Source organism: Erpetoichthys calabaricus, chromosome 14 (assembly GCF_900747795.2).
Source record: "Erpetoichthys calabaricus chromosome 14, fErpCal1.3, whole genome shotgun sequence".
Classification (NCBI taxonomy): Eukaryota; Metazoa; Chordata; class Cladistia; order Polypteriformes; family Polypteridae; genus Erpetoichthys; species Erpetoichthys calabaricus.
The window spans coordinates 110,088,356-110,115,443 of NC_041407.2; the positions used below are offsets into that span (position 1 = coordinate 110,088,356).

The 27,088-nt window shown below is 41.0% G+C and overlaps 1 protein-coding gene across 1 annotated transcript; it reads left to right on the top strand.

The window, feature by feature from the left end:
* Positions 1-27,088, top strand: psme3 (proteasome activator subunit 3). The gene is made up of 11 exons (XM_028818796.2): positions 1-169; positions 2,387-2,419; positions 12,825-12,887; positions 15,119-15,223; positions 15,665-15,716; positions 17,246-17,358; positions 18,915-18,983; positions 19,394-19,461; positions 20,630-20,684; positions 24,277-24,363; positions 24,547-27,088. Exons 1-11 carry the CDS (start codon positions 128-130, stop codon positions 24,625-24,627), a joined length of 768 nt encoding a protein of 255 aa, XP_028674629.1. The 5' UTR covers positions 1-127; the 3' UTR covers positions 24,628-27,088.

Genomic DNA, 27,088 nt, shown 5'->3' on the forward strand with positions numbered 1-27,088 from the left:
GCGCAGTCTTTACGCGTCATCTCTTGTTCCCACATTGGCTCCTTGTGGCCTCTTCGCGCTTTCGGGTTCTTCTGCTGTCAGCGTTCCGCTCCGCGCTGTGACTTGACCACAGTTATCCAGTGGTAGGATGTCTTCTCTTCTCAAAGTGGACAATGAAATCAAATCCAAGGTAAACAAAGAGCCGCGACCACACGGGAGGGTAGACTGGTAGCCGTCGATGTTCCGAGGCCCAGTTGAGCCGGCTTTCTTCCCCGAGCTATTCTTGTATTATGCCGTCCATTGAGGGCCGCGTCTTACTCGCGGCGTTTTTGGTGTTCACTGTGTCGGGCGTTGGTGTGAACCTTGGGGTGCCGTGACTGCTTTGTCTCGTTGCTTGTTCCATTGAGTATTAGCCTCTCGTAAGGACGCCGTTGTCTCGCTGAGCATACGCTTACCATCACACTCGCTGCCCACGGCGGTGGCTGGCAGCATGTGTTTAGGTGGACATCAAGTGTGCTCATCCTACCACTAAGCGAATTAACACCGGCGGTGTTTTCAGTCACTGAGGACACTGTATTTTAGCAGTGCCCACCGTGGGACCCCATGGAGTATCGGGCGCCTTGTAAAAACACACAATAAACTGAACTCCTTGTCCCCCTATGAGTTTTGGCCGCCTGAAAACTTTACGTCTGGACCCCGTGGTAGCAACACAACCTACAGAGCCTACAGAGTACCCGTTTAACGGCTTGGCACCGGTGGTGAAGCCAGTAGAGTTTAGCAGGTGCTTAGTGGGGGGGTCAAGCTGAGTGGGTCCATCAGCAATAAACATAACATAAGAGGTCAGCAGCAATGTACTGTAAACTTGTCCCCAACGTCACCCTTAATATGCTCATCTGGGTCCCAGCACTCGTACTCTTCACTTCAATGAGCTGTACTCATCACCAGGAGTGCTAGGCTTTAATTTATGTTTCTTCAGTTGTATCATTATATAACTTTTTATTAATTTTAACATTGCTCGCTTTTATCATGTATTTATATTGTCTCCTAGCCAGAAAACGGTATGCTTATTCACTTAAGTATTAAGGTATATACAGGGTGAGTCAAAATTCTGTTAACACTAATGGTACTGCTATGTATATACTTGTATACAATTTTTGTGGACAATTTATGTGCCGCATATGATGGCGAACAGGTTGAGACATTCCTGTAAATCATCTTGCACATAATGAAGTATGTTTTGTGAATAAATTGTTTCCACCATTCAAATGTTAACATAATTTTGAGTCGCCCTGTGTTATAACAGGGGTCCAGAATTGTGTCACCATGTCCTGTGTGGTTTCTTGTCACAAACGTATGAAGTTAAAATGAGTTAAGTGTGAGTGCTGGTTGTGAAATTCAGGGTCGGCTCCTGAATTATACTGAGATGGGTTTTGTAACCCCCCCCCCCACCCACCCACCACCACCCGGAACTCTGATTTTAGAATGTTATGTTGAAATTGTTATGAACCAAGTCTCATTACGGTATGGTAGCTGTGTATCTTTTCCAAAATGTTTGTGGTTTATTTAATTCAGAAGTCAAAGATTTTTGGATCATTCATGGACCTGTAGACGAGCCCCCTGTTTGTTGCAACGTGTTCTTAAAATAGAAGAATGAATGGGCAGTGCAGTGTAGTCCAGTGAGGGGATTCCAACAAGTTTCCCATACATTGTACAATAGAGAATTGGCAGCCATATGTTCAAGGTTTCAATTTAGTCCTGTTTACACAAGGAACTTGTCTTCTCAGACAGACAGAAATAAAATAAAACCATCGGATAAGAGACAAGGCAGGCCAACATTTACACAGACATACATCTAAAGTGTTTACATCATTTGAAAACAGATTCTTTCCTAAGGACTCCTTGCAGTTTTAGAAGTGTGCTTTATGTAAAATGGTTACATGATTGATAGGAATAACTCGTACATTTCTTGAAATGTATTATCTTTAGTATTCCTTATTAAAAGGACACATGGTACTGGGAAGAATGGGATTTCTAGAGCAATATGTGTGGGTGTTTAAAGCATCCATCCTCCCTGATTTACTGAAGTTAAGTCCTGTGTGTGTGTGTGTCATCAGCTGAGGTGATTTCCACTTCCTTTAACGTCACCCTGTGACACACACTTCCCAGATCATTGAAGTTCGCCTCAAAAACTGTAACTACATGTTTGGTAACCTGCTGAAGCTTTGTCAGATTTCAGAGTCGATCACTTTGTGTTAAAAGGGCAAGATGAGGTCCTTCTCCACTCGGAGTTGTCCGGGTGTACGGAGCAGAAATAAATGCCAATTGCATTTTGAGTATATATTGCATCATATGAGAGAGTCATTAACTTTTTTTTTTTTGTTTGTTTTATTCTAACTTACCCCTCCAGGTTTCTGCATTCAGAGAACGGATCTCCAGTGAAGTAAGTAAAATTGTTTATTCTCTATTTTTGCTATGCTAATTATCTGTTTAACTGTTCTTACTTTATGTACTTTTAAAAATGTGAATATTAAGTTTTCATATTTTTAAAAAGAATTTTTCCTTAGGAGCATTTTAAGAAAATTAGAAGAAGGTATAACCTGCTTTTTGTTATGAGGCAGCCAAGATAAATCAGGTTAAAATTATATTTCAAATCAAGAGTTTTTAAATTATTATTATTACTAGCCGTCCCCCACGGCTCCACCCGCATATTAGTGAAAAATAACAGTGAGGAGGCCCCTGTTTGGCTCTCCACTCCTGACATCACGTGTCCCCCCTCTCCTTGGCCCGCAGACTATGTCTTGGATTAGCGCAAACTACGATTATTAGTGCGATGAGAGAAGTTGATAAATCAACCGGGATGTTCAAAGAAGTTCTAGAAAAAAACCCCAATAAATTCCGTTAAGTAGTTCTCTGATTCACTAGCTAAGCAGAGGTAAGGTACGCCCTGAGGCTGGCGCGTGAGTGAGGAGGCCCCAAAACCTCGGTCCAGTGCATGTCTATTGGATTCACGCAAATAAATTGGAAACCACAAGCAAACTGTGATACTTCACATGATGAGAGAAGTCACCATGCATCCATCCATTTTCCAACCTGCTGAATCCGAACACAGGGTCACAGGAGTCTGCTGGAGCCAATCCCAGCCAACACAGGGCGCAAGGCAGGAACCAATTCTGGGCAGGGTGCCAACTCACCGCAGAGAAGTCACCATATCAACCAGAATGTTCAAGCAAATTATAGAAGAAAGCCAGATCTAAATCCGTTAAGTAGTTTTCTTGTTGGATTTTATATATATATATATATCTATATATATATATATATCACAAATGTGAGTACACCCCTCACATTTATGTAAATATTTTATTCTGTCTTTTCATGGGACAACACTGAAGATATGACACTTTGATCCAATGTAAAGTAGTCCGTGTACGGCTTGTATCACAGTGTAAATCTGCTGTCCCCTCAAAATAACTCAACACACAGCCATTAATGTCTAAACCGCTGGCAACAAAAGTGAGTACTTATATATATATATATATATAATATAAAAGCCAAATACCACTGACTCACTCATCATTACATCTCCCGAACCCTGAGGACTTGGGACTTGAACTTTGGAATGTAGGTTACCCTTGGCCCATAGATGCTCGCTAAAAAACAGTTTTAAAAATTTCATGGTCCATGCATGAAATTTCTTAGTTTTTTAGGCCTGTTCACTCCATTTCTTTCTAAAATAAATTTCTTTAAAGTACATTAAAAATACTTTCATTTTTCTGAAGAGTACAAGTTTTGTTTTGATATTTTCAAATTTCGATTTGCCACTTTTTTTTATCTTTTTAAAATAATTTAGTTAGGTTATTCCAAGGTATATTAAAGCAAAATTTTTTTTTTTTTTTTTTTTTTTGAAGATTTTGATTTTCATACTTCTTTTTTTCTTTATCATACTTTCTTCACAAATTACTCTATTTAAAGTTTATACCTCTGTAAATAAACCCGTAAAACTTATGACCGAGGAAGAAAGGATTTGTATTGTTGAAGTAATGGTCCCCCCACTGTGTGGTGCGAATGAGCGGCTATGGCGCATGCCTGTTCTCCTCGCTGGCCCACCTTGTGCACAGCACCGCCTCTCTGGCTGCTCAGATGCAGGTTGACATTGTTAGCCACATCTGTAATAGCTGGCGGAGGTTCAAGCCATACACCATGACGCAGACCAGTGACCCCTACCGCACCAAGCCTCCGTACATCTCTGAAATGTTCAGACCTGCAACCTATGTATATTTTAGAATGCATTTTTCCTGTTGCTATCCCGTATCGAAGCATGGGTATTCAGCTAGTGTGTGTATATACATATATATATAATAATTACAGTGGAACCTCGTGTCACGACTGTAATTTGTTCCAAAACACTGGTCGCAACCCGGTTTGGTTGTGACCCGAAGTAATTTCCCCCATAGGACTGTATGCAAATACAATTAATCCATTCTGGACCATACGAACTGTATGTAAATATATATTTTTAAAGATTTTTAACCACAAAAATAGTTAATTATACCATAGAATGCACAGTGTAATAGTAAACTAAATGTAAAAACATTGAATAACACTGAGAAAACCTTGAACAGAGAAAACTAACATTGCAAGAGTTCACGCTAACAGCCTTAAGAACCGCTTGCTGTAAACACTTTTTTTTTCATTCGTTTTAAGCACAGAGAAAAAATTTAAATTTGAAAAATCCGTAATTTATACAAAAACTAGCCGTAAACAACCAAGAAAACTAACCTTGCATGAGTCGAGTTCTGGCATGATGGAAGTGAGGAGGAACTGGGTGCAAAGGAGATTACAGTTTTGAGGTAAAGTCTGTGACGATGCGGGTTTGCTGCATGCTCCCATCTCGCTTTCAGGAGCCCTTAAACCCGTCACCGTCGGTTAATGGCACTACTGTACAATGGAGCAAGGGGATGGTGCAAAAAGTGTCAAGTGCTTTTATTAAAATCAACAAAACAACAATCAAAAACAAAGTCCAAATTAAATAAAGTGCAGTGCTTTCAGAATCCTTCAAAAAATAAATAATCCCATAAAAACAGAAGTGAAGTGGAAGTTAAAATCCAATAGAAAAAAGTCTTCGTTAAATACAATGAGGTTAAAACAATGCTCGAATCCATCTCTTTAAAAACAAGCCCGGTGCATTCTTTAACTGGTGACCCCCGCTGCCTTCTTGGCCTTACACAGCCAGCCGTCCTTCTTCTGGTCACTGCACCTTCTGCCCCACCAAGTGTCAGTCAAACACTCCTGCTTGGGCTCACTGTCCAGCTGTCTGCCTGTGAACACGCGCTCGCTCACACCGGTTCTTTCCACACTGCGTCCTGCTTACTTCCTCACTCCGCAACCTCCGTCTTTTTCTTTTTCCTCCCTTTAGCCGCCTTGCGCCTCTATTTATGAAGAGGATGTGGCAGCTGTAGCACGGCAATTATTTATTTAAAACGTGAGCTGTGGACCTGCTATACCACAAAGTCCCTCTGTGCGATACACATCTGACTGAGAACAATGTACTGTACAGGGAGAGACTGAACATGTACAGAAATTGTCGGTGCATACGAACCAGAAGGGAAACTGGCTTGTTCGTCACCCGAGTGTGTGGTCGTGAACAGATGCAAAAGTTTGGCGAACTTTTTGGTCGTAACCCGATTTGTACGTGGTCCGAGATATTCGTGACCCGAGGTTCTACTGTGTGTGTGTGTATATATATATATATATAAATATATATATATATAATATAAGGGAGATAGATATATCTATATAGAGAGAGATTGTACCATTTGATTTGAAGGTACTGTGTTCACCGTGTAGTTCACTGTGTAGTACTCCATTGTAACATATCTGTGTACTTGCAAGAATGTGAGGTGGCTATATAAAGTAAAGGTTACTTTTTGATAATTTCAGTCAATTCATCCAGATTTAATTAGTTTCCACAAATTCAAAGTTTTGGCTTCCTTTTCCACCAGAATAAAATGATTCTAATTTGTACTTAAGTTAACAACATCATTTTTGTCATTTAGAACCCTATTTGAGCATTTTCCAGAGCATACAGCAGTGGTGTATAATCGCCACTAGAGGTCTCTCTAGTTTCCTGCCAGATGCAGCATTTTAGCTTTGGCAGAGTTTTGCTTGCATTTTTCAGAGGCAGAAATGTTTATTTTAGAGAACCCTTAGGAGGTCTTGAAAGAAGAGGGTTTCAGTCATGAGCAAAGAAATGACTTAAACATTAAGTAAAGAAATGGCATTACATGTACATTTACTTAGCTGATGTTTTTATCCAGACTAAATTCCAAATCCATAAAATTTGTGGTCCTGCTGTTGGAGCTGAGGTAGGTGACAAACAAAGTAAAGAGTTACCTCCCACCCCACGCATTTGTTGGCAGTACTGCCTAAAATTAAAGGAAAAAAAGGTATTTGCTGTGTTATTCTTGTTAAAATGAGCAGTGAACTGAGCTGTTTAAATAAAGAGACTCACTGTTTACTTTTCACACAGTGTGTGCCCATGTGCTTCCACATCTGTGAATTTCCAGTGTCGTGAAAAAGTGTTCAGCAGTTTTCAGATTTTATTTTCTGAGACTCTGAACTAAAATATATTTAAGTAAGACTTTTTCCAGGTTATCTACAAAACTGTGTACATCTCACCAAGTCAAAGAAACAAATTGAAAAATCTATCAAAAATTTATAAAATAACAAAAAATTAAAACTGCAATTTTGAAAGTTTTCATACCCTTTGTTAACTTGAGGCACTCAAAAATAATCTCTATCTACAGTATCTGTGCAACAATTTTATGTGACATTTTTACGTCACGTTTTTTGTCACGCTTTAAATCGGACTTATTTTAAAACCTACATATATATGTTTGGAATCATTCTTTTCAAAATTTATCTAACTTTAATGTGATGTTGTTAGGTTTTCAGATTCTTTTTCCATTTTTAAATTATAAACTAAAAAAATATCAAGAACTTGCGTCCTGCGAGAGGAGACTTTGTGCCAAAAGATTGAACCCCGCCTGGGGCTGGAAATAAAAGACAAAGAGTAGGACAGCTGCTGTACAGGCTTTTAAAAGTTCAAAGCGCTGCACGAGATGAAGATCACGAGGCACGGCAGCAGCAGCAAACCAGCAGCTGATCGAGCAAAAAGGAGGTTAAAAAAAAAAAAAAAAACTGCGTTTGTTTCCCATTCTATCACCTTTTAAGAGGGGGGGTTCACAGGAGTGACCGCATCTCCTTGGGGTGTGTTCAGCCCCCCTCTTCACAATGCGAGCAGCAGAGACGTAAAGTTTCTGGCGCATAGCGCAGGCCGGGGGTGTTGGCGAGTGAAGCAAGCAGGGGATAAGCTCCTTAGTTATAAAATAAAATTATGAGAAGCACAGTTCTGGTGAAGGGTACAAGACCACCGCTAAGGCAGTGAAGAGACCTTGGTGCTCAGATCAGTGGAAGAATTTTGAAATGACAGCCAGGCGACCCCTCTAAACGTCTTTGCAGAACAAGAATGGCATTTGTCAGAGAGGCCACTGTGACTGAGTTGGAGAAATCAGTGACTGTAATTAGTGAGGATGTTCACAGCTCAACAATTTCCAAGGCTTTGCACTATAAAGGGACTTGAAGGAACAAGCTGTGGCTGAAGGAAAAAAATGTCCTTGCCTGTAAGTAAATTGGAAGATCCTGCAAAGATGTGGCAGAAAATCTAGTGGTCTGATGAGAGTGGAAGATGTTGTTTTGAACACTCTAAGCAGTAGTGTGTGTGTGTGGAGTAAATCTAGAAGTGCGTATCAGCCAAGTAACACTATCCACTGTGTAAAGATGTACCAGCAGGGACTGGCAATCTGGTCAACATTGATGGAAACAACATCAACATGTATTTCTATCACATGTTTTCATACAAATGATGAAGCTCAAAGTGCTTTACAGCAGTGCTCCGCAACCTTTTCTCACCTACGATACACCAACGTTCTTCCTAGAATTCCGCGGCACATCAAAAGCCAAAATATATAGCAGTGACGTAGCAGGGGGGTGGCGGGGTTTTGTCCGCTCCGAGCGCCAGCTATTTAGAGGCGTCCAAACTACTGTTGTTTCCTTTTTTTTTTGTTACTTTTAGGAGGCGCAAAAAAAATTTCTTTCAGCTTTGGGGTGTCACATTTTTCACCGCTCCGGACAACATGAACTCCAATTTATTTTTCAGCTTTAGGGCGTCACATTTTTCACCGCCCTGGGCAACATGATCTCCAGCTACGCCACTGATATATAGATATTAATTTAATACACAAATTTTACAATAAATTTTCATTTTTTATTATAAGTATACATTTATTATAAGTATACATACATAAAAACTATACTATTTTTACTTTTATGCAATCTTAATAATTATTATAACATAATGACTGATTAATGTGATACCTGCGTTTGTTTCAATGAACACAAAAGTTTTATATTCGGCTCAATATTTGACAGCGCAACCCGAAGTTCTTGGTCAAGATCTTTTAAGCATGACCGCTTATCATTTTTAATTAACACAAGAGTTGAAAAACTTTGCTCACATGAATATGTCGTCGAAAATGGAAGTAGTGTTAGGATGGCCTTGTCAGAAATGCGAGGATATTCTTTCTTAACGGAAATCCAGAAAACATCTAATGGAACTTCGGTGAAATGAAGTTTTAACGTCCCGTCATTACTTAATTCTATAAATTCCTCTCGAATTTGCAGTGACAGTGCTTCCGTAGAATTTATTGCATTGGTTGCAAAAGGATTTCGAATCCAATCGTATTGTTCCGTATTAATAGAATAAAAATAGTGATCAAATTTCTGCTGAAGCATACTTAAATGTTGTTGGGCCAAATCCACAATTAATTGCTTGTTTTCAGTCGTACTATGGTTGGTCCTTTGGTACATTTCTAAACATCCTTTTTGCAACTCTTCCTGCCAAAGTTCGAGTTTTTTTTTTGAACCCCTGTAATTTATCGGAGCACGTCAATATATTCTCATTCCGTCCTTGCATTTTTTTATTAAGTTCATTCAGATGCTCGAATATATCAGCCATGTATGCAAGTTTGGCTATCCAGTAATCATCATCGAGGCGCTGGTATAGTTCGGGCATATTTTGATCTAAAAGAAACTCACGCACCTCGTAGCGAAGCTCAAACAATCTAGCCAAAACTTTGCCTCGGGATAGCCAACGAACTTCAGTATAAAACAATAAGGATTCATATTCGGCTCCCATTTCTGCACAGAGTATTCCAAAGATTCGCGAATTTAGGGCTCTCGATTTAATTATGTTTATGATTTTAATGCATTCATTCATCGTGTTCAAAAGTTCCTCTGGCAAATTCTTGACCATCAATGCTTCTCGATGTATGCAGCAGTGTGTAATTTGTATTATAGGATTTTTTTGTTTTACACAAGAGACAAAACCTTTTTTACTACCCGTCATTGCCGCAGCGCCATCCGTGCAAATAGCAATGCAATTGCTCCATTGAATATTATATATTTTGAAGAAATCATCGGTTACTCGGAAAATTTCTTCACCGGTAGTTCGCTCTGGAACCTCCTTACAAAATAAATAATGTTCTTTAATAAAGTCCTCGTCAACGAAACGTACAATAGCTATCAGTTGTGCTTTATTTTTAATATCGGTTGATTCGTCGATTTGAAGCGCAAATTTTTCAGCCAATATTAGTTTTCTAATCAGTGTTCCTAAAATATCGCTTGACATGTCGTGAATACGTCTTTTAACAGTATCGGCAGACAACGAAACTTTATTCACTTCCTTAACTTCATTGGGCCCAAGCATAAGTCGAACAATTTCCATGCATGCTGGTTTAATAAGTGTTTCCCCGATAGTATGTGGTCTTTTCTGACGTGCAATTAATTTTGCAACATGGTAGCTAGCTTCTAAGGCCTTTTCAGAAACCGTAACGGCCGATTTCATAAATTGCTTCTGTTTTTGATTTTGTTCTAAGCGTCTCTGAAAATATTGTTTGTCTTTTTTGGCGTAACTGGGATGGTTTGAATTTAGATGGCGATTTAGTTTACTGGGTGCCATTGCCTCGTTTGATAGCTGATCACCGCAAATGATGCATTGTGGCTTTGGAGCCGTTTCGTCACCACACCACGAGAATCCATATCGAATGTAGTCTTCGTTGTACTTCCTTTTCACAATCTTCTTTGTTTTTTTGCAACACTTGTGCTGGGTTCTTCATCATCTGTATGTGAAGACGAATCTTTTCCACGTAAATATTTATCCATATTTAAAGGGGTATAAAACTAAATATGAATCACACGAAGAACGTTAACCATACACAATTCAGCAACACAACTAATAGTAAAGAATGATAACTACTGTCGCAAGACGAGTGAATGCCACGTAGCACGACTAATACGTCGGCTTGAATTGAATCTACGTAAGGGCACGGAGCACTCTGCCTATCAAAGCATACTACGGAGTTGTCTGGCGACTACGTAGGGCCTACGTCGTAGGCGACAGGCGCCAGGCGATGGGATTTATTATTTCAGAGAAATGACACATAAAATTATGAAACCTTTAAAAGGTTATTTACGAAAATATTTCATTGCACGTATTCTCGTTATTGTGTTTCTAAGGAGGACCGTTGAAATATTATTTAGTTAGAAAATTGTCTTATTTGACCGCGGCACACCTGTATCGGCTCAAGGCACACCAGTGTGCCGTGGCACACCGGTTGCGGAGCACTGCTTTACAGGATGAAGAAAGAAAAAAGAGAAAAATTTAAAAACCAGGCAATACTATTAACTAATTAACAAGGAATAAAGTACGGTCTGATGGCCAAGGAGGACAGAAAAAAAAAAAAAAAAAAAACTCCAGATGGCTGGAGAAAAATAAAATTCTGCAGGAGCTCAGAGGCCACGAGACCACCCAGCCCTCACTGGGCATTCTACCCAACATCAGTGGTCTTAATCAGTCCTCAGGGTCTTTGGGCTTCATGTGGAAGAATTAGGTGTTGCTGGTCATGTGGACCTCTGACCTTCAATCCATCAATGTAAGGACTGCATGGCACTTTGATCAGGTGGTGATGGCACAGATCGTCACCACAGAAAACTGGAAAAAGAACAGCAGAGAAGGTAGAGGTTCGTATGGATTGTGGAGCCATGGAAAAAAAAAAAAGAATGCTTTTCAATACAGACAAGACCTGAAGGAAAACCTGCTCCCATCTACTAGGGAAGGTCCTACTGCAAAGCCAACAAAACAGTGAGCCAAAGCACAGTGCAGTGCCAGAGCAACACTGACTGGGGTGGCTTAAATGAAGAAAGTGTATTGTGAGGGTCCTAGTCAGAGAGCCCTGACCTTAACACCATCTAACACCTGGGGCAAGACCACTGAATTGCTGTCTGCCACCATTCTCCAACTTACCTGGCAGGGCAGGAGCAATTTTGCAAGTAGGCATCCTCCTCCATTATGGCTGAGGGAGGTGTTTAACCAAGTACTGAGCAAGAGGACGAATGCTTCTACAGTATATTGTTGCGATTTTGGTTTTTGGAATTTTACTTTTTTTTAACGGTTTATAATTTTTTTTTTTTTTGAGGGGAAGCACTGTGAAAAAGAGGGTCATTTACAAATAAAAATTCCCAGTCAGATTGATCAGAATTCTATGTTCCAGTTGTGTGTGAAGAACTGCTGGAATACTTTTTCAAAGCTCTGTATGTCTTACATTGTTGGTGTTGTACTTGATGTCAGACAGTTTAAGGTAGTCGGCAAGTTGTTTAAAATTCCTCAGCCGGACATTGTAAAGTTTTGTTCTTTACTGTTGGGGAATACGGTCTTGTGTTTAATTTAACTGGTCGTATTGCATTTAAAAATGGACCAGAGGAACTATTTTGATCAGGGGTGTCCAACTCCGGGTCTGGTGGGCTGCAGTGGCTGCAGGTTTTCATTCTCACTCATTTCCTAATCAGTTTTCACTGCCAATCAACTCCTTTCCCCTTCATTTTCATAGCCCTGTTTTTAAGGATTCAGTCCTCTGAATCGATTTGCTTCTTCATTAAACAGAAATGAGCCGACAGATGACCAGCTAAACTGGAACGACAAACTCCAGCCTGTTTCACTCCAACCAGTCTGTTAATGAGAAGCCGATTCTTGCTGTTAATTAAAGCCGTCATTGAATATCAGGACTTGTTGCTACTCTCGTTCTGCCACAGCACTCTGTTGATTTCCTGTTTTTTCTTCTAAGACCACCATCAAGATGTTGAGGTAACCTGAGCCGACCAACGTGACCAAGACCTTCACTTTTCTTTCTTTTCAGGTTAGCTGGTCGTGTGGCGTCTTGTTTTGTGTCTCATTATTGTTCAGCTGCTCATTAAGTAAAAAGAAACAACATAAGGGGGTCCGAGTCATGTCATTTAAAACGAAGGCAAAACAAGTTAATCAGCAGCAAAAATGACTCGCTGATTAACAAGATGGTTAGAATGAAAACCTGCCGCCCACCAGGACCGGAGGGAGTTGGACTCCCCGGATTTAGATTAAAAAAATGTAGTTTGAATAAAAGTCCCTGCAGCCATGGGTTGTAATGAAAGGTGCACACAATTCCTGAATTCCATGAACGTTTCCACTTTGCCTGAATTGTACGTACTGCATTTTTCATTTAATTTTAAAGTCTGGAAACTTGTGAAAGGTGAATGTGATCGGTAGGAAAGCGGTAAGTTATACTCCATGCCCTTTAACGTGTTTCACTTTTCTTGTGATGATCTTCCTAAAGTACAATGTAGCCAACACGGTTTGGTGATCAAATGGACTTTTTTTTTTTTTAAGCTCTGGTATTTATATTCTTATTTTTCCTCAGGCAGAAGACTTAGTTGCAAACTTCTTTCCCAAAAAGTTACTGGAGCTTGACCATTTTCTTAAGGTTAGTATACTGTGGTGCTTTATGATGCTGTGCAGGTCTGTCTCTCTTCCGCTGTTCGCCTTGCATGCGTCACTAACTTCCCAGTATGTTTTAGTGGTGGCCAACATGTCGGAGACTGACTTACTGTGTCTGGTTTTTGAAAATTAGAATTGTTATTTGTGATAAGTGTGATGGTCTCAATATGACAATGACACCTAACTTGAAGGTTTCTTTGAATCCCCTGCCTTCTTTGAAACCCCAGTCCTTTTATATGGAACCAGAACACTTGCTGCATTACAAAAAAGCACCTGTCAGCAGTTAAAAAATAAAACAACCCAGCAAAGAGTAACTGGGCATAACGAGATGTAGTCCAAAACTACAGAGAATGTGCAGGGGGGAAAGACTGAAGTGGTGGAATCTTTACAGTTTAAGCCAAAGCAGATTAATTGCTCACATAACCGAGTGTTAATCTGTCTGCAGGCAGTTAATGGTGTAGATGGCGGGTGTTACTTTAAAATGTACAGTAGCTGTTGGACAGGAACAAGGGACTTGGTGCAAACATTTACCAACTTGATAAGGTTATACTTTACACAGAGGGCCAGAAGTGAATTGAATAAGTTACTAAGTAGCATGGCAGACAGGAGTACTTTGAAGATCTCTACGTGCCACTTGGACGTTATTTTGAAAACATTCCAGTAATACAAATTGACCAGCGATTTTGGGAGCAGTGACCTGCTGTTGTACAGATTTTTATGTTCTCCCTATGTATCCATTCCTCTTGAGACACTCAAAGTTTGGTTTATTTCAACATAAGTTGTATTTTGCATTTTATACTTTATAATTCCCAATATATCAATCAAGAAAAAATTTTTTTTTTATGTTTTAGTAGCTGTCACTTATGCCTTTGCCCGTGCAGTAGAGAAACGGGAGAAACTTTAAATATCAATAAACAAACAGCTAACCGGAGGCAAGGTACACTCCAACACGTGGCGACAGGTAGAGCAATTTGAATGGAGGCTGGCGCATGAGTGAGGAGGGCCCTGCCTGGCTCCCCACTTCTGACTTCATACTTCCCCCTCCCCTCGGCTCACAGCCTCTGTCTTGGATTAGCGCAAATATATCACACCTGCAGGCAATCTATGATTCTTGGAGCGATGAGAGAAGTCACAGAATAAACCGGAATGTTGAAGAAAATTGTAGAAAAAAACCTGATCTAAATCTGTTAAGTAGTTCTCTCGTTTGCTAGCTAAGCAGAGGTAAGGTACATGCCCTAAGGCTGGCACGTGAGTGAGGTGGGCCCTCCCTCTCCTTGGCCCACTGTGTCTCTCTCTGATTCGCACAAATCCCGGACCCCGTGATCATCAGAGGTGACTGTGTGCTGAGGGTACTGACCTATAAATAACTTGGAGTGCAGCTGGATGATAAACTGGACTGGACTGCCAATACTGATGGCCTGTGCAAGAGAGGACAGAGCTGACTATACTTCCTTAGAAGGCTGGCGTCCTTCAACATCTGCAATAAGATGCTGCAGATGTTTTATCAGACAGTTGTGGTGAGCGCCCTCTTCTACACGGTGGTGTGCTGGGGACGCAGCATAAAGAAGAAGGACGCCTCATGCCTGGACAAACTGGTGAGGAAGGCAGGCTCTATTGTAGGCACGGAGCTGGACAGCTTGACATCCATGGCAGAGCGACGGGTGCTGAGCAGACTCCTGTCAATCATGGAGAATCCACTGTATCCACTAAACAGGATCATCTCCAGACAGAGGAGCAGCTTCAGCGACAGACTGCTGTCACCGTCCTGCTCCACTGACACACTGAGGAGATCGTTTTTCCCCCACACTATGTGACTCTTCAATTCCACTGGGTTGTGTGTGTTAAACGTTAACATTATATAAAGTTATTGACTGTTATACCTGACTCGCACTCTCCACCTTGCACTTTTTAACTTGTACTGTGGTTTTACCACGCTAATTAATATTGTTTTTATCAGTATGCCGCTGCTGGAGTATGTGAATTTCCCCTTGGGGATTAATAAAGTTATCTATCTATCTCTATCTGTATCACAAGCGAACTGTGATACTTAGCGCGATGAGAGAAGTCACAGAATCACCAAGAATGTTGAAGAAAATTATAGAAAACAACCCAATCTAAATCCATTAAGTAAAGTGGACAGACAGACAGACGTTGGATTTTATATATCTATTATATTTATTGGCTCGAATTTAATCATGCAGCTTTTTTTCTTTCAAGGATCCTCTGATAAATGTTCTCGATTTGAAAGAAATCCATTCAGAAATTAATCTGAGTGTGCCTGACCCTATTTTGCTCACAAACAGCCACGATGGACTAGAAGGCGTAAGTGGAATCTACTTACTTTTTTTTTTTAATTTATTTCTATATTTTAAATATAAGAGTTCTTAAAACTGACAGTTATATTTACAGAAAGACCGCCAGGTCCCCACATCCCATTTCACTGTAAGAGCAAAGGATGACGTACTCTTGAGTTTTAATCTGTCAGGTTAAGGAGGTTATACTGTAAATACTGTAAGAGTAAAGAATAGTGAAGTAGATTTTGTTTTACTTTGCTGGGGAAGTAGGATTTTAAATGAGCTTAGCAATCTTGTTAAGACATATTTGAAAATGATTCTGTTTAAGCTTATTTATGAAAGGATTAAAAGTCAGTTTTATTAGTATGATATGTGTGAAGCGTATTCAGCTTTGCTTTATCGTGTTCTTTTTGTGCCTCCTTATTTCAATGCGTTATTCTTTGTGTGTCTGTCTTTAATAACATCACAGCCACAGAATGCAAAAAAGAGGAAGCAGGAAGATATTGAAGAAAACTGCCAAGGCAAGTATGAGCTGAACTCCTCAGAGTAGATTTTCTTACGCTGCTCATGTAAAACTGGTCTGCCAGCCAACCGAAGACCACCTAAGTCAGGGCTGCAAACTTTAATTATATCTTTAATTCTATGGTTTGTTGCTGCCGTCATTGTGCAATAGCAGACATTTCAGAAATTGCTGATTTTCTCGTCGTAAGAGCTCTGTTAAAATGTTTTGGGGTCCTGAGCAGATTGACATTCCTGAGACCTTCACCTTTCTTTATTTTCAGATACTGTATGATGGACACCAGTTGTTTTGGCTCATTTTGTATCTCATTATTGTTTGGCTACTAATTAAGGAAAAAACACAATTAAGGGTTCTGAGTCCTCAATAGCAAATCAATTACAATTAGTTCAAAAGAAATTAATTAGCAACAAAAACGGGCCACTCATTCAGAAAAGGGTTAGAATGAAAACCTGCAGCCACGGTGGTCCTCCAGGACTGGAGCTGGTGACCCCCTGATCTAGACTGTTGCTGTTTGTTACCATTACTTGTTTTAACAGGAGACCATTCTGTCTTTCAGATCCTTGTTTAGTTTATTTTTTTTAAGTTAGTGTGCCTTAAGCTTTGGCACACTGGTTACTGGTTTCTTGTTCCAGTCATTGACTCCTTAAGCTGGCGTGATTTGCTTAACCTGTCCCTGATGGCGTAGAGTAATTTTGGTGTAGAGTGTGAGGCTTCAAACAAAAATGGTAGCATTAGTATTCAGAGATATGCTTGTACCTTTTATACATATTGTTCTTTATTTTGGTTGACTTCTTTGGTAAGATTTTATTTTTTTTTTTTAATTGTACATAATTTAAGTGCAAACAATGGTGTGAAATAGCAACAAATCCTAAATATAGTCCCTCAACAGCAATCTCTAATAAGTATTTTTTTTGTTTGAATTAAGTGGTAAAGCCTTGTTTCTTCTACACAAACTTTAATGCTTATTTTACAAATGCACATTAACTTACCAGACTCAGGGTGGGTGTGTGCGTGAATGAATCTGTGATGGGCTGGCACCCCGTCCATGGCTCCTTTCCTCCCCTGTACCCAATATTGCAAGGGTAGTTTCTTTAAAATATTGTATAACATAAAAAAAAAAGGGTTTAATTTAACTATATTTCATTTATAACTAATTTCCTTTGATAAAATCACAACCATTATTGTAGAGGTTTAATGTAGATGTGACATGATTTAAATTGACTTTTAATTGCAGTAGATTTATTCCAGTAAAGAAATTGGTTGCAGTAAAAATAAATAAATGCAGATGCAAAATAATGGGGGCCGGGGGGGGGGAATTGGAAGCCCACCTTTCCGATAAAAGGTCACAACTAAAGCTCGTTGAACCCATTATGAGGTTGTCTTCGTGTGTTACTCCTTTTTAGCTTTTGTAAATGGTTTCTTTCCAGGTTTTCTTCCTGCTCCCAGCAGCCTTAACTCTCCTCTTTTTGCTTTTATTTCTGCTCATTTACATTCATTTAAGTAAGGCAGTGGTGTCTCTTACTGCTTCAGGTACTAAAGTCTTTGTGATGCCTGGTGGGATGATGAAGAGTAACAACAAGTTGGTGGAACTCATTGAGAAAGTGAAGCCTGAGATCAGAACCCTCATAGAAAAGTGCAACACAGTGAGTTGCTTTTGTTGTTTTGAATAATTTGTGGTTTGAAATTTTCAGCTTATTGGAAGAAGGAGGGGGGAGAATGGAAGCCCTAGGAAGTATATAAGCAAAAAGGGGCTTAAAAGAGAAATTAATGAAAGGTACTGCATAGTCTTCCTATTCTACACTAATGCCATTCTTTAATGAATCTTCTGAGAAGATTGCACAAAGAACATCTGTATGGCAGGGTTGATGAGAAAGAAGCCCTTTCTGCACTCATGTCACAAACAGTCGCTGCTTGTATGCCAATGCTCATTTAGAGAAGCCAGATTCATTTTGGAACAAAGTGCTTTGGACTGATGAGACAAAAATTGAGTTATTTGGTCCGAACAAAAAGAGCTTTGCATGGCGGAAAAAGAACACCCGCAGTCCAAGAAAAACACCTGCTACCTACTGTCAAATTTGGTGGAGGTTCCCATCATGCTGTGTGGCTAGTTCAGGGACTGGGACCCTTGTTAAAGCCGAGGGTCAGATGAATTCAACCCAATATCAACAAATTCTTCAGGATAATGTTCAACATCAGTCACAAAGTTGAAGTCATGCAGGGGTTGGATATTCCAACAAGACAATGACCCAAAACACAGTTGGAAATCTACAAAGGCATTCATGCAGAGGGGAGAAGTACAATATTCTGGAATGGCCGTCACAGTCCCCTGACTTGAATATCATCGAAAATCTATGGGATGATTTGAAGCAGGCTATCCATCAAATTGAACTGAACTGGAGAGATTTTGTATGAAGAATGGTCAGAAATACCTCCATCCAGAATCCAGACACTCATCAGAGGCTATAGGAGGACAGCGTCTAGCGGCTCAAAGGAGCAACAGGAGGCTCAAACTAAGTATTGATGTCATATCTCTGTTGTGGTGCCCACATTTATGCTCCTGTCTAATTTTGTTATGATGCATATTGCATATTTTCTGTTAATCCAATAAGCTTAATGTCACTGCTGAAATACTACTGTTTAGTTAAGGCATATCAGATATTAAAAGGAAGTTGCTACTTTGAAAGCTCAGCCAATCAAAAACAAAAATCCAAAGAATTTATTTATTTATATATATATATATATATATATATAATATTTATATATATAGAGAGAGAGAGAGATATGTCAACTTTCTACTCAGCCGACAGATAGCACTTTAGTAAACGTTCCAAGTATCAACTGGATGATAACGTACATACAAGAACGCAAGATTGTTACAGTCTGCTTTATATATAAGATAACTAAAGTAATAATAACTAAATATTTTCTCCATGCTTTGAAATAAAGTGATAACAGCCAGTTACCCACAAGAGTTATAACTGTACCAGCTGACTGCCAAAGAATTTCAGAAATGACATCCTGTTGAATTTTACGTCCTCCTTAATCCTGAGCATGATATCTGAAATGAGTTGTCTCAGTTTTGTGATACCAACTATGCAGATGATGAAATAAATGGCAATGGAAGTTTCTTCAATTGTCATTGAGTCAGCGTCATATACATTTCACGTGCAGTGGCTTCAAACCTTTTCTTTTAAAACAGGTTAAAATGTGGGTTCAGCTGTTGATTCCCAGAATAGAAGATGGAAACAACTTTGGGGTATCTATTCAGGTAAGCGATCCTTCCAGTCCAGTAAACCCAGTCAGGTCAGCTTTGTGGCTTGGTTGATCCCTTCAAAGGGAGCACAGCATGTGCAGACATTATAATAGCATGTAAGGTGCTTATTGTGAAGCTCTACAGAGATGTGACACTGCAGAGCTTAAAGCTAAGTAGTAATAAAGACCCTAATAGTTTTAAAACGTAAATCACAGTGGTGGGGCAGTAGAACCATGTTTTTTTTTTATTCATGAAGTAAGAACATTTTTTTGGAGCGTGCAGCTGCACTTACTGTAGATGGTAAACGGTTTTTTTCCTCTTCATTTTGTGGTTTTTCTCAAGCCTCCTCGACTGACTGAGTGACGGAGATTTGATACACTGATATAAAGAATCTCATGAATAACTTGATACTCTGAAATTAACAGGAGGAAACAGTGGCAGAACTTCGAACAGTAGAAGGGGAAGCAGCTTCTTACCTGGACCAAATTTCAAGGTGTGTGCCAAACTGTTAGCTCTCCGATCTTTCACTCTTTGACTGAGGGAGGTAAGTGATTGCACTAGTATGTCACATGTTAAGGCAAATCGTGGAGTGATTACACGGACTATAATACTAAAACATCTGCGTAACGCATACGCTTCTTATTTCACAAATACACTTGCTAAAGGTACATGGTGCGTATTGTCAGCACCTGAAATGCATCAACAATACCAGCGTCACATTTAAAAGAAATGTGGTGTTTCATCAGTAAGGTCTGCACAAAAACACCAAGTAACAACTTACATCCCACATTTTATGATTCAAATCTTGATTCTTTTTGCTTCTATGCATTTATAACAAAAATGTTTGTGGTAGTTTCTCCTATTTTGTGTGCATTATGGGACAAATTCCAGTTTATTAGACAGCAGAGACTATGCCCTAAAATATTCATTGGAGTTAAAGATCAAGTTAAAGAAATATCCTGCTGCTGCTGCATGCATCTGAATTTCCCCATGGGATTAATAAAGTTTATCTAATTTAATTACGAATAGTTTCTGTATCTTGACAAGACAGCAGCAGAACGTGGACTCTTCCGGTATCTTGACTCTTAAAAATCTGATTGTATGATAATAGTCACGAGTGTCTCTGCCGTTTGTTAAGCGCCATTGGGTAGAGTGCGTCAGGATAACTGCACCGCCTGTGTGTGTAGCAGGAGCGATGTTGGTGTGATGCTCTACAAGAAATGTGGTGCACAGTCTAAGAGAGCAGAGGACACTCTTTGTTTTAATTCTTTACTTTTCAGTTGCACACAAATGTAGGAAATGTCTGTTTTATTAATTAGTTTACAAAATGGAAAAGCTGCAAGGTATGGAGGAACCTTTTCATGGTGACTTGATTGTTTTAATCTGCTAATTGAGAAATGAATTTTTAAACTCGACTCTATCAAAGTGATCAATATTTAAAAAAGAATTTGTGTGCATCAAAATATGCAACCGCTTCATTACCTCTGCCCTGCTTTGAATCAACCTTTTAGTTCTAGATTCACTAAATTGCTTCACTTCTGTGATGATCTGGATTATTTAGTGCCGTTATTTTATGGGGGTCAATTCGTTTCGTTTGTCCTTCCTCAGTATCATTGTTTTTTTCTCACCAAGTAACCAGCCATTATTTTACTTTTTTGCAGATACTACATTACAAGAGCCAAGCTCGTGTCTAAAATCGCAAAATACCCTCATGTGGTAAGCACTAATAAACACGGCCATTTATTCAAACTTGGTAAACGGGACTTGGAAAGCCAGGCTAAGTGACCTACACAGTACTGTGTCACTTACTAGGGATGCTCCGATCAGGTTTTTTAAGGCCGATACCGATTTCATGTTATTTAATTGGCTGAAATATTCTTTTTTGCTTTACAGCCTTAAATGAAAACACACAAACCAATATGTCTTCCCAGCTTTACTTACTCAATGCAACCTCTTACATCCCAGTGAAAGATATCACAGCTACACTTCAGAAAAATGATAAAAAAAATCAAAACCAAGACCTGCTGAGATTAATAAAGGATCACCCCCCCCCCCATGTCAGTGTCATTTTGTTGACCCCCCTTTTGCTTTAATGACAGCTTTGACTCTGTTGGGATTCTTCTCTATCAGCTCTGCACACCTAGATTGAGCCCACTCAATATTTGCCCCCCACTCTTCTTTACAGTTTAACTGTTCAAGTTTGGTCAGATTGGTGGTCTGCCATCTTCAGATTTTTCCTCAGATTTAGCTCTGGGCTCTGATGGCCACACCAGGACATTCACTTTTTTTCTCCTTCAGCCCCTGTGTGCTCCATTTTGCTGTGTGCTTCGGGTCGTCATCATGTTGAAAGGTGAACATTCTTCCCATCTTCATCTTTCTGGTAGAGGGTAGCCAGGTTTTCCTTAAGAATTTGACGGTATGTTGCCCCCCCACAACAGGATGCTGCCCCCCCCCCCCCCCCCCCCCTTGCTTTACTGTAGGTATTGTGTGTTGTGGATGGTGAGCTGCATTGTTATACCGTTTGGTATTGAGGCCAGATAGTTTGATTTTGGTCTCATCTGACCATAAGACCTTTTTCCACTTGGCATCAGAATCTTCAAGGTGCATTCTGGGAAAGCTCAAACGAGCCTTAATGTGGCCTTTCTTGAGAAGTGACTTTTTCCTTGTGACCCTCCTGAACAAGCCGCAATTGTGGTGCACTTGTGAAATTGCTGTCACATGCACACAATGACCAGTCTTTGCCATCAAATCCTGTAACTCCTTCAGAGTGGCCATTGGTCTCTTGGTAGCTTCTCTTCCAAGTTTCCTCCTTGCTCTTCCATCCAGTTTGGAGGGTCCTAGTAGTACCAAACACTTCTTTATGATGGACTGTACTGTGCTCCTTGGGATTGATAAAGCCGTTGAGATTTGTCTGTCTCCGTCTCCTGCCTTATGTCTGCCCACAACTCTATCCCTGAGATCTTTTGAAAATGGCTTGCCACCCTAGTCAGTTGTTAGCTGTCAGTGGCACTGCCAAGCAAGGGAATGAATGCTCCAGGAACAGCTTCACTAATCACACTCATTACAACTGGTCACAGGTGGATGTAAGCCAGTAACCGCAATGGAAATGGGGGTCACTGACACCTGATGGAGTTTAGGACGATGGGGGGGCTGATCCTTTATTAATCTCAGGATTTCTTGTTTTTTAGTCAGTCATTCTCCTAACTTTTTAAAATTCTTCTGAACTGTAGCTGTGATTTCTTTCACTTGGATGTTAGAGATTGCAGTAAGTAAGTAAAGCTGGAAAAAATATTGGTTTGTGTGTTTTCATTTAAGGCTGTAAAGCAAAAAAAAGGGAATATTTCGAAGGGGGGGATTCTTTTCTGTACCCACTGTATGTGATTTAGACTGCTGGACAAGTCAGTGGCGGAGTGGTGGCTCTGAGGCTGGGGGTCTGCACTGGCAATTGGAAGGTTGCCAGTTCGAATCCTGTAAATGCCAATAGGGACTCTGCTCTGTTAGGCCCTTGAGCAAGGAACGTAACCTGCAATTGCTGAGCAATTTGAGTAGTGAGAAAAGCACTATATAAACGCAAAGAATTATTATTACTAGCCAACCTGCGGCGTAGCATACGCCACATAATTATTTATTGATGGGTGAACACTTTCTGAAAGACACAGTTGTCCAAATGGGGTGGGTTTGAGGATACGACTGTGAGTGAATGAAAAGATGGAACTCTGGAGAGAGCAACATACAGTTGTCCGTGACTGAAAACTGGTTTTGGCAGATACAGGCACATCTTTCTGAAAGTTTGTCCCTGTGCCTTATTATTAAAAGGCAAATTTGAATCTGATGGGGTGAGGGAAATCTGGGGAATATGGACAGTTTGTGAGGTAGCAGCTGCGATTGTTTTACGCTCTAGCACATTGCGGTGAATGCTGGTAACAATTCGTCTAGTGCCATCACAGAGACTTCTTGCTGGCATGAGGTTTCTGAGAAGCATGACGACTGAACCAATTTTAAGTCTGAGTTTATGGGGAGGCAAGCCAGTGGGAGTAAGACTGCTAAGAAATTCTTCGGGGAATGAAAGTTGAAGTGCAGGATCGTCTGTGACAATGGAGTCAACGCTGGTGGAAGTTACTTCGTCGGTAAGGATAAGTCTCAGTACCTGTTCATTAAGGTGTAGCGAGTCTTCGTTGGTGACGCTTAATATAGCAAGTGAAAACAAAATCAAGCCTGGTGCATTCTTTAACTGCCTTCTCTGCCTTATGCATCCAGCCACCTCTCTCTCGCGCATGCCTGTGTGTGTCGCTCGCTGCACAGGGACAGACTGAACACGTGTGGAAATCATTGGTGCGCATGGCTGTTTAGGTTTAGGGTTAGGTTTCTTTATTTAGTCATGTTTACACAGGAAAACATGACATTTGCCTTCTCAGTTGCATCTAATAACAAGTAACAGACAGAATGAAATAAAACAGACAAATAGAAATAAGAAAGGTTAAGGTAAGGCAGTTAGATAAAACATTTTATACCAAAAAATTGGTGGGCGGGGCTCTGAGTTGGTGGGCGTGGCTGTGTCTTGCGTCCTGCCTGCTGTGGTCGGCTGCCTTAGTGAATTTTATATATTAATCTGTGGGATCAGAAATAAAAGGAAAACAATATGAAGGTAATGTTGCAGGTGTTCTGTTTTTCCCGTCTTACGATATCTTGTTCATGAGGAAGAGCTGTCATATTTGTCATCAGTGTAAGTACATGCATGTGACGCCACAAAGGTTGATTGTTAATGCAACCGGTGATAGTAAGTGCTAGAGTTGGCGGGCGGGGCTCTGTCGTGCGTAACCCATGGTTGGGCAACTTGGTGGATTATATATAGAAAAGTAGTCCGGAACCCGAAAACAACAATGAAAAGTCAACGTGGCTCAGGGGTGCATGTGGACTGTAGCAGAGACGAAAGTGACTGAGGCGGAGTTTAGTGAGGTGCTGCGTGCCTCGAGAGCGAGGGTTAGAGTTGGTGGGCGGGGCTCCATGAGTTGGCGGGCAGGGCTCTGTCGTGCGTATCCCGTGGTCTTAGAGTTGGTGGGCGGGGCTCTCTTGCGTGCGTCTTGCGTGTTATGGTCTGGTCTCTGTCTTGTGTGCCATGGTTGGCTGCTTAGTGAATTGTTGACAGGCGGGGCTCTGTCGTGCGTATCCCATGGTCTTAGAGTTGGTGGGCGGGGCTCCGTGAGTTGGCGGGCGGGGCTCTGTCTTGCTTGCCATGGACTTAGTGAATTATATATATAGATTATTAGTGATGCTTTTTGGTAATGACGCCTGCCCTTCTCCTCACCAGGAGGACTATCGTCGAACTGTGACGGAAATCGATGAGAAGGAATACATCAGCCTGAAGATTATTGTCTCTGAGCTAAGGAACCAGTATGTAAGTTGCCTTCCTGCTTACTGAGAGATGGTCTTGTAGTAATGGCGGCCCTGCAGCTTGAGCCCGTTGCTTTTTATCCTAGTAATGAGCTTGGCAGTGTCACCTTAGCTCTGCCCACTCCTATTTCGTGTCCGATGTAATTTAAGTGCCATCTTATGCTTTGTTTTGTTTTTTTTTTTGCAGGTTACACTGCATGACATGATTCTGAAAAACATTGAAAAGATCAAGAGGCCCCGAAGCAGTAACGCGGAGACCCTTTACTAAGGAGAGGGCAGTCTGTGTAAAGCAGCAGCAGTACTGTAAGCAGAACTAAAGACCGTGATTGCCTTGGTTCATTTTTGAGCAAGTGACTCACCAAGATGAAGTTACCTGGCTGGAACTGTGAAGCACACACCCCGTGTCAAGTTTTATGATAAAGTCCAAAAAAAATTGAAAAAAATTTTTTTTTTTTTTTGATGGTGTATTAAAAATTTTAAACCTCAGGAGGTTTATCCTGAGACCATTTCTTTCATTACGGTAAATGTTCGGTTTCTGAATAATTTACCTTGTTGCACTGGGGAAGCAAAACCCGACCTTTTTATTTTTTATTATTTTTTTTTCGTCTGCAGCTTGTCCAGTTTGTTGTAATTTAGCCGAGTTCTTCTTTTCGGCGGCAGCGCTTGATGTACGCTCACAGCACACGAGATTCTTATTTTGTACAGAAGGCTGCTGTGTCTCGTGTCGAATGTGTGCTCACAGTATTAAGGGGGCTGCAGCTCCAAACCGTTTGTTTTAACCGAAAAAATGTAAAAACTAAGCTTCATCGTTCACGACTTGAGGTAGTCAGAGTTGGCGTTCCAGTGCACTCCCGTTTGCTTGGTGCTGCTTGCCTTTGATCGGCGCACCTTAAAGTCCTCGTTTGGGTTTGAAGGAGAGGCTTTTTGGTTTGCGCTTTTTTGTTGTTTTCCTTTCCTCCTGTTATACTTTTGTGTCTTTTTTTCAACGGAGGAAGCGTCTCGTCTCTACAAGGACACTCGACAGTTACCATCACCAGGCCGACGCGTCCCCACACAGTTCGACTGAAAACGTTTTGAGCCGTTGCTTTCAGACCGTCACAAGTCCGCTTTTTTGGTTCGGATTTCAAACTTTCTATGAAGGTGAAATGAAACAACTGAACAGAACGGAATCGTGCCTGGCACTTCGCGCCAACCTCCTGTTACACGTCTTGCGTTTGTTGTGCATGTGCTCTAACAGCCGGTTAGCAGGAAGGTTTCCTGCCTTCTTTTCTGCCCACCGTTAAGTTGTAAACCAGTGAGCCCCAGACTGGTGCGGCTCCTGTAGTGAAAGGCCTGACCGTTCAGCTTTGAGCACAAACTGAAGACTTCCTCCTGGAGGGGGCAGCACTGCAGTCGTGTAACCTGAAGGACACTTCAGACGAGGTGTCACTCGCTGTCCTCTTCAGGCCTGCCCTCCACGTCTCACGGTGTCCCCCTTAACTGTTTTCCATTTGCGTGTTGTTGTGGTGGTGCACAGAACACCTTTGTATTGCCGAGAAAGCGTTTGGAGAGACGGGGTCTCCATTAGAGCTCGGGACCGACTCGTCTCCACCTGCTGTGGACGGTCATCTGCCCGGCTGTGCTTAGGTTGATGGCTCGCCGTCAGCTTTTCTTGCCACTTCATGTGAGAGTTTAGTCAGGGAGCGGCCATTTTTTAATTTTTATTTTTGGTGCTTCTTCCTAAAGCTTCTCCACAGACATTCCAGAACATCCGATAGAAAAACAGCAGATGTGCCGCTTGGCAGAGTGCCGGCTTCACAGACTCGGTGACCGTTGGTCTTGCGTCCCGCCGGTGGCCTGTCCACTTACGAGTAGCAGATGAGCGGCCCGAGCCGAGTCGTCTCTCTAACGGATGACGTCCTCTCGAGATAATTGGAGTGCAGATCTTCGAGTGGCGTTTCGGGGCCCTCAGAGTGCCTGTGATTTATTTCTAAACGCTGGCCTCTGCTGATGAGCGGGAGTCCCATTAAAGTCTCGACACGGTGCTGCTGAGCATTTCCTGATCGCTTCCTTGGTGCCTTGCTGTCCTTCACATTGATTTTATTCTTCTGTTTTTAAGTTTGGAACCCACAATTAGATTTTATTATTATTATTATTTTTATCTGTGATCTGCAGCCGTCACCCCCTGTGGAAAGGCGTCGTCTTTTTATTTGTATTATTATTTTTTTTTTGGTAATCTTTTATGTTGAAGGTTTTGCCCTCTAAAGAGCACGTTGGCTCATCTCCACTTCCGTCTCTGCCCCAGTTGGCAGGCTCCGTGGTGTGCTGTTTGGCGTTCTCCAATTAGAATGGCGTATTTACGTTTCTCCACAGTCCGTCTGTGTAAATAGTGGCCTGTGCCCCGTTGGCACCATTTCATGTAAGGCCTGCTAGAGAAGGTGCTTCTCGGCTTTCCCAGTTCTCATTTGTATGGAAGTTTAATTATGTGTACATAGTATACAGTTGGCAGTGGGTGCGGAGAGCACAGTGTGGGTACTCGGACCCCCTTCACTTCTGAAACACACACTTTACATTTCTCTTGTTCTATTAACTGTGAGCCAGTTGTTGCCAGGTCAGTGCCTGGGCGTCTGTTCAATTCTGATTCAATTGCGCATCACTGCCTTCAAACACAAGTTGGGTGTGAAACTTTTTTTATATGCGATTAAAATACAAGGCAATGAAAATAAAAACAATTCTAACTCTCTACCTTG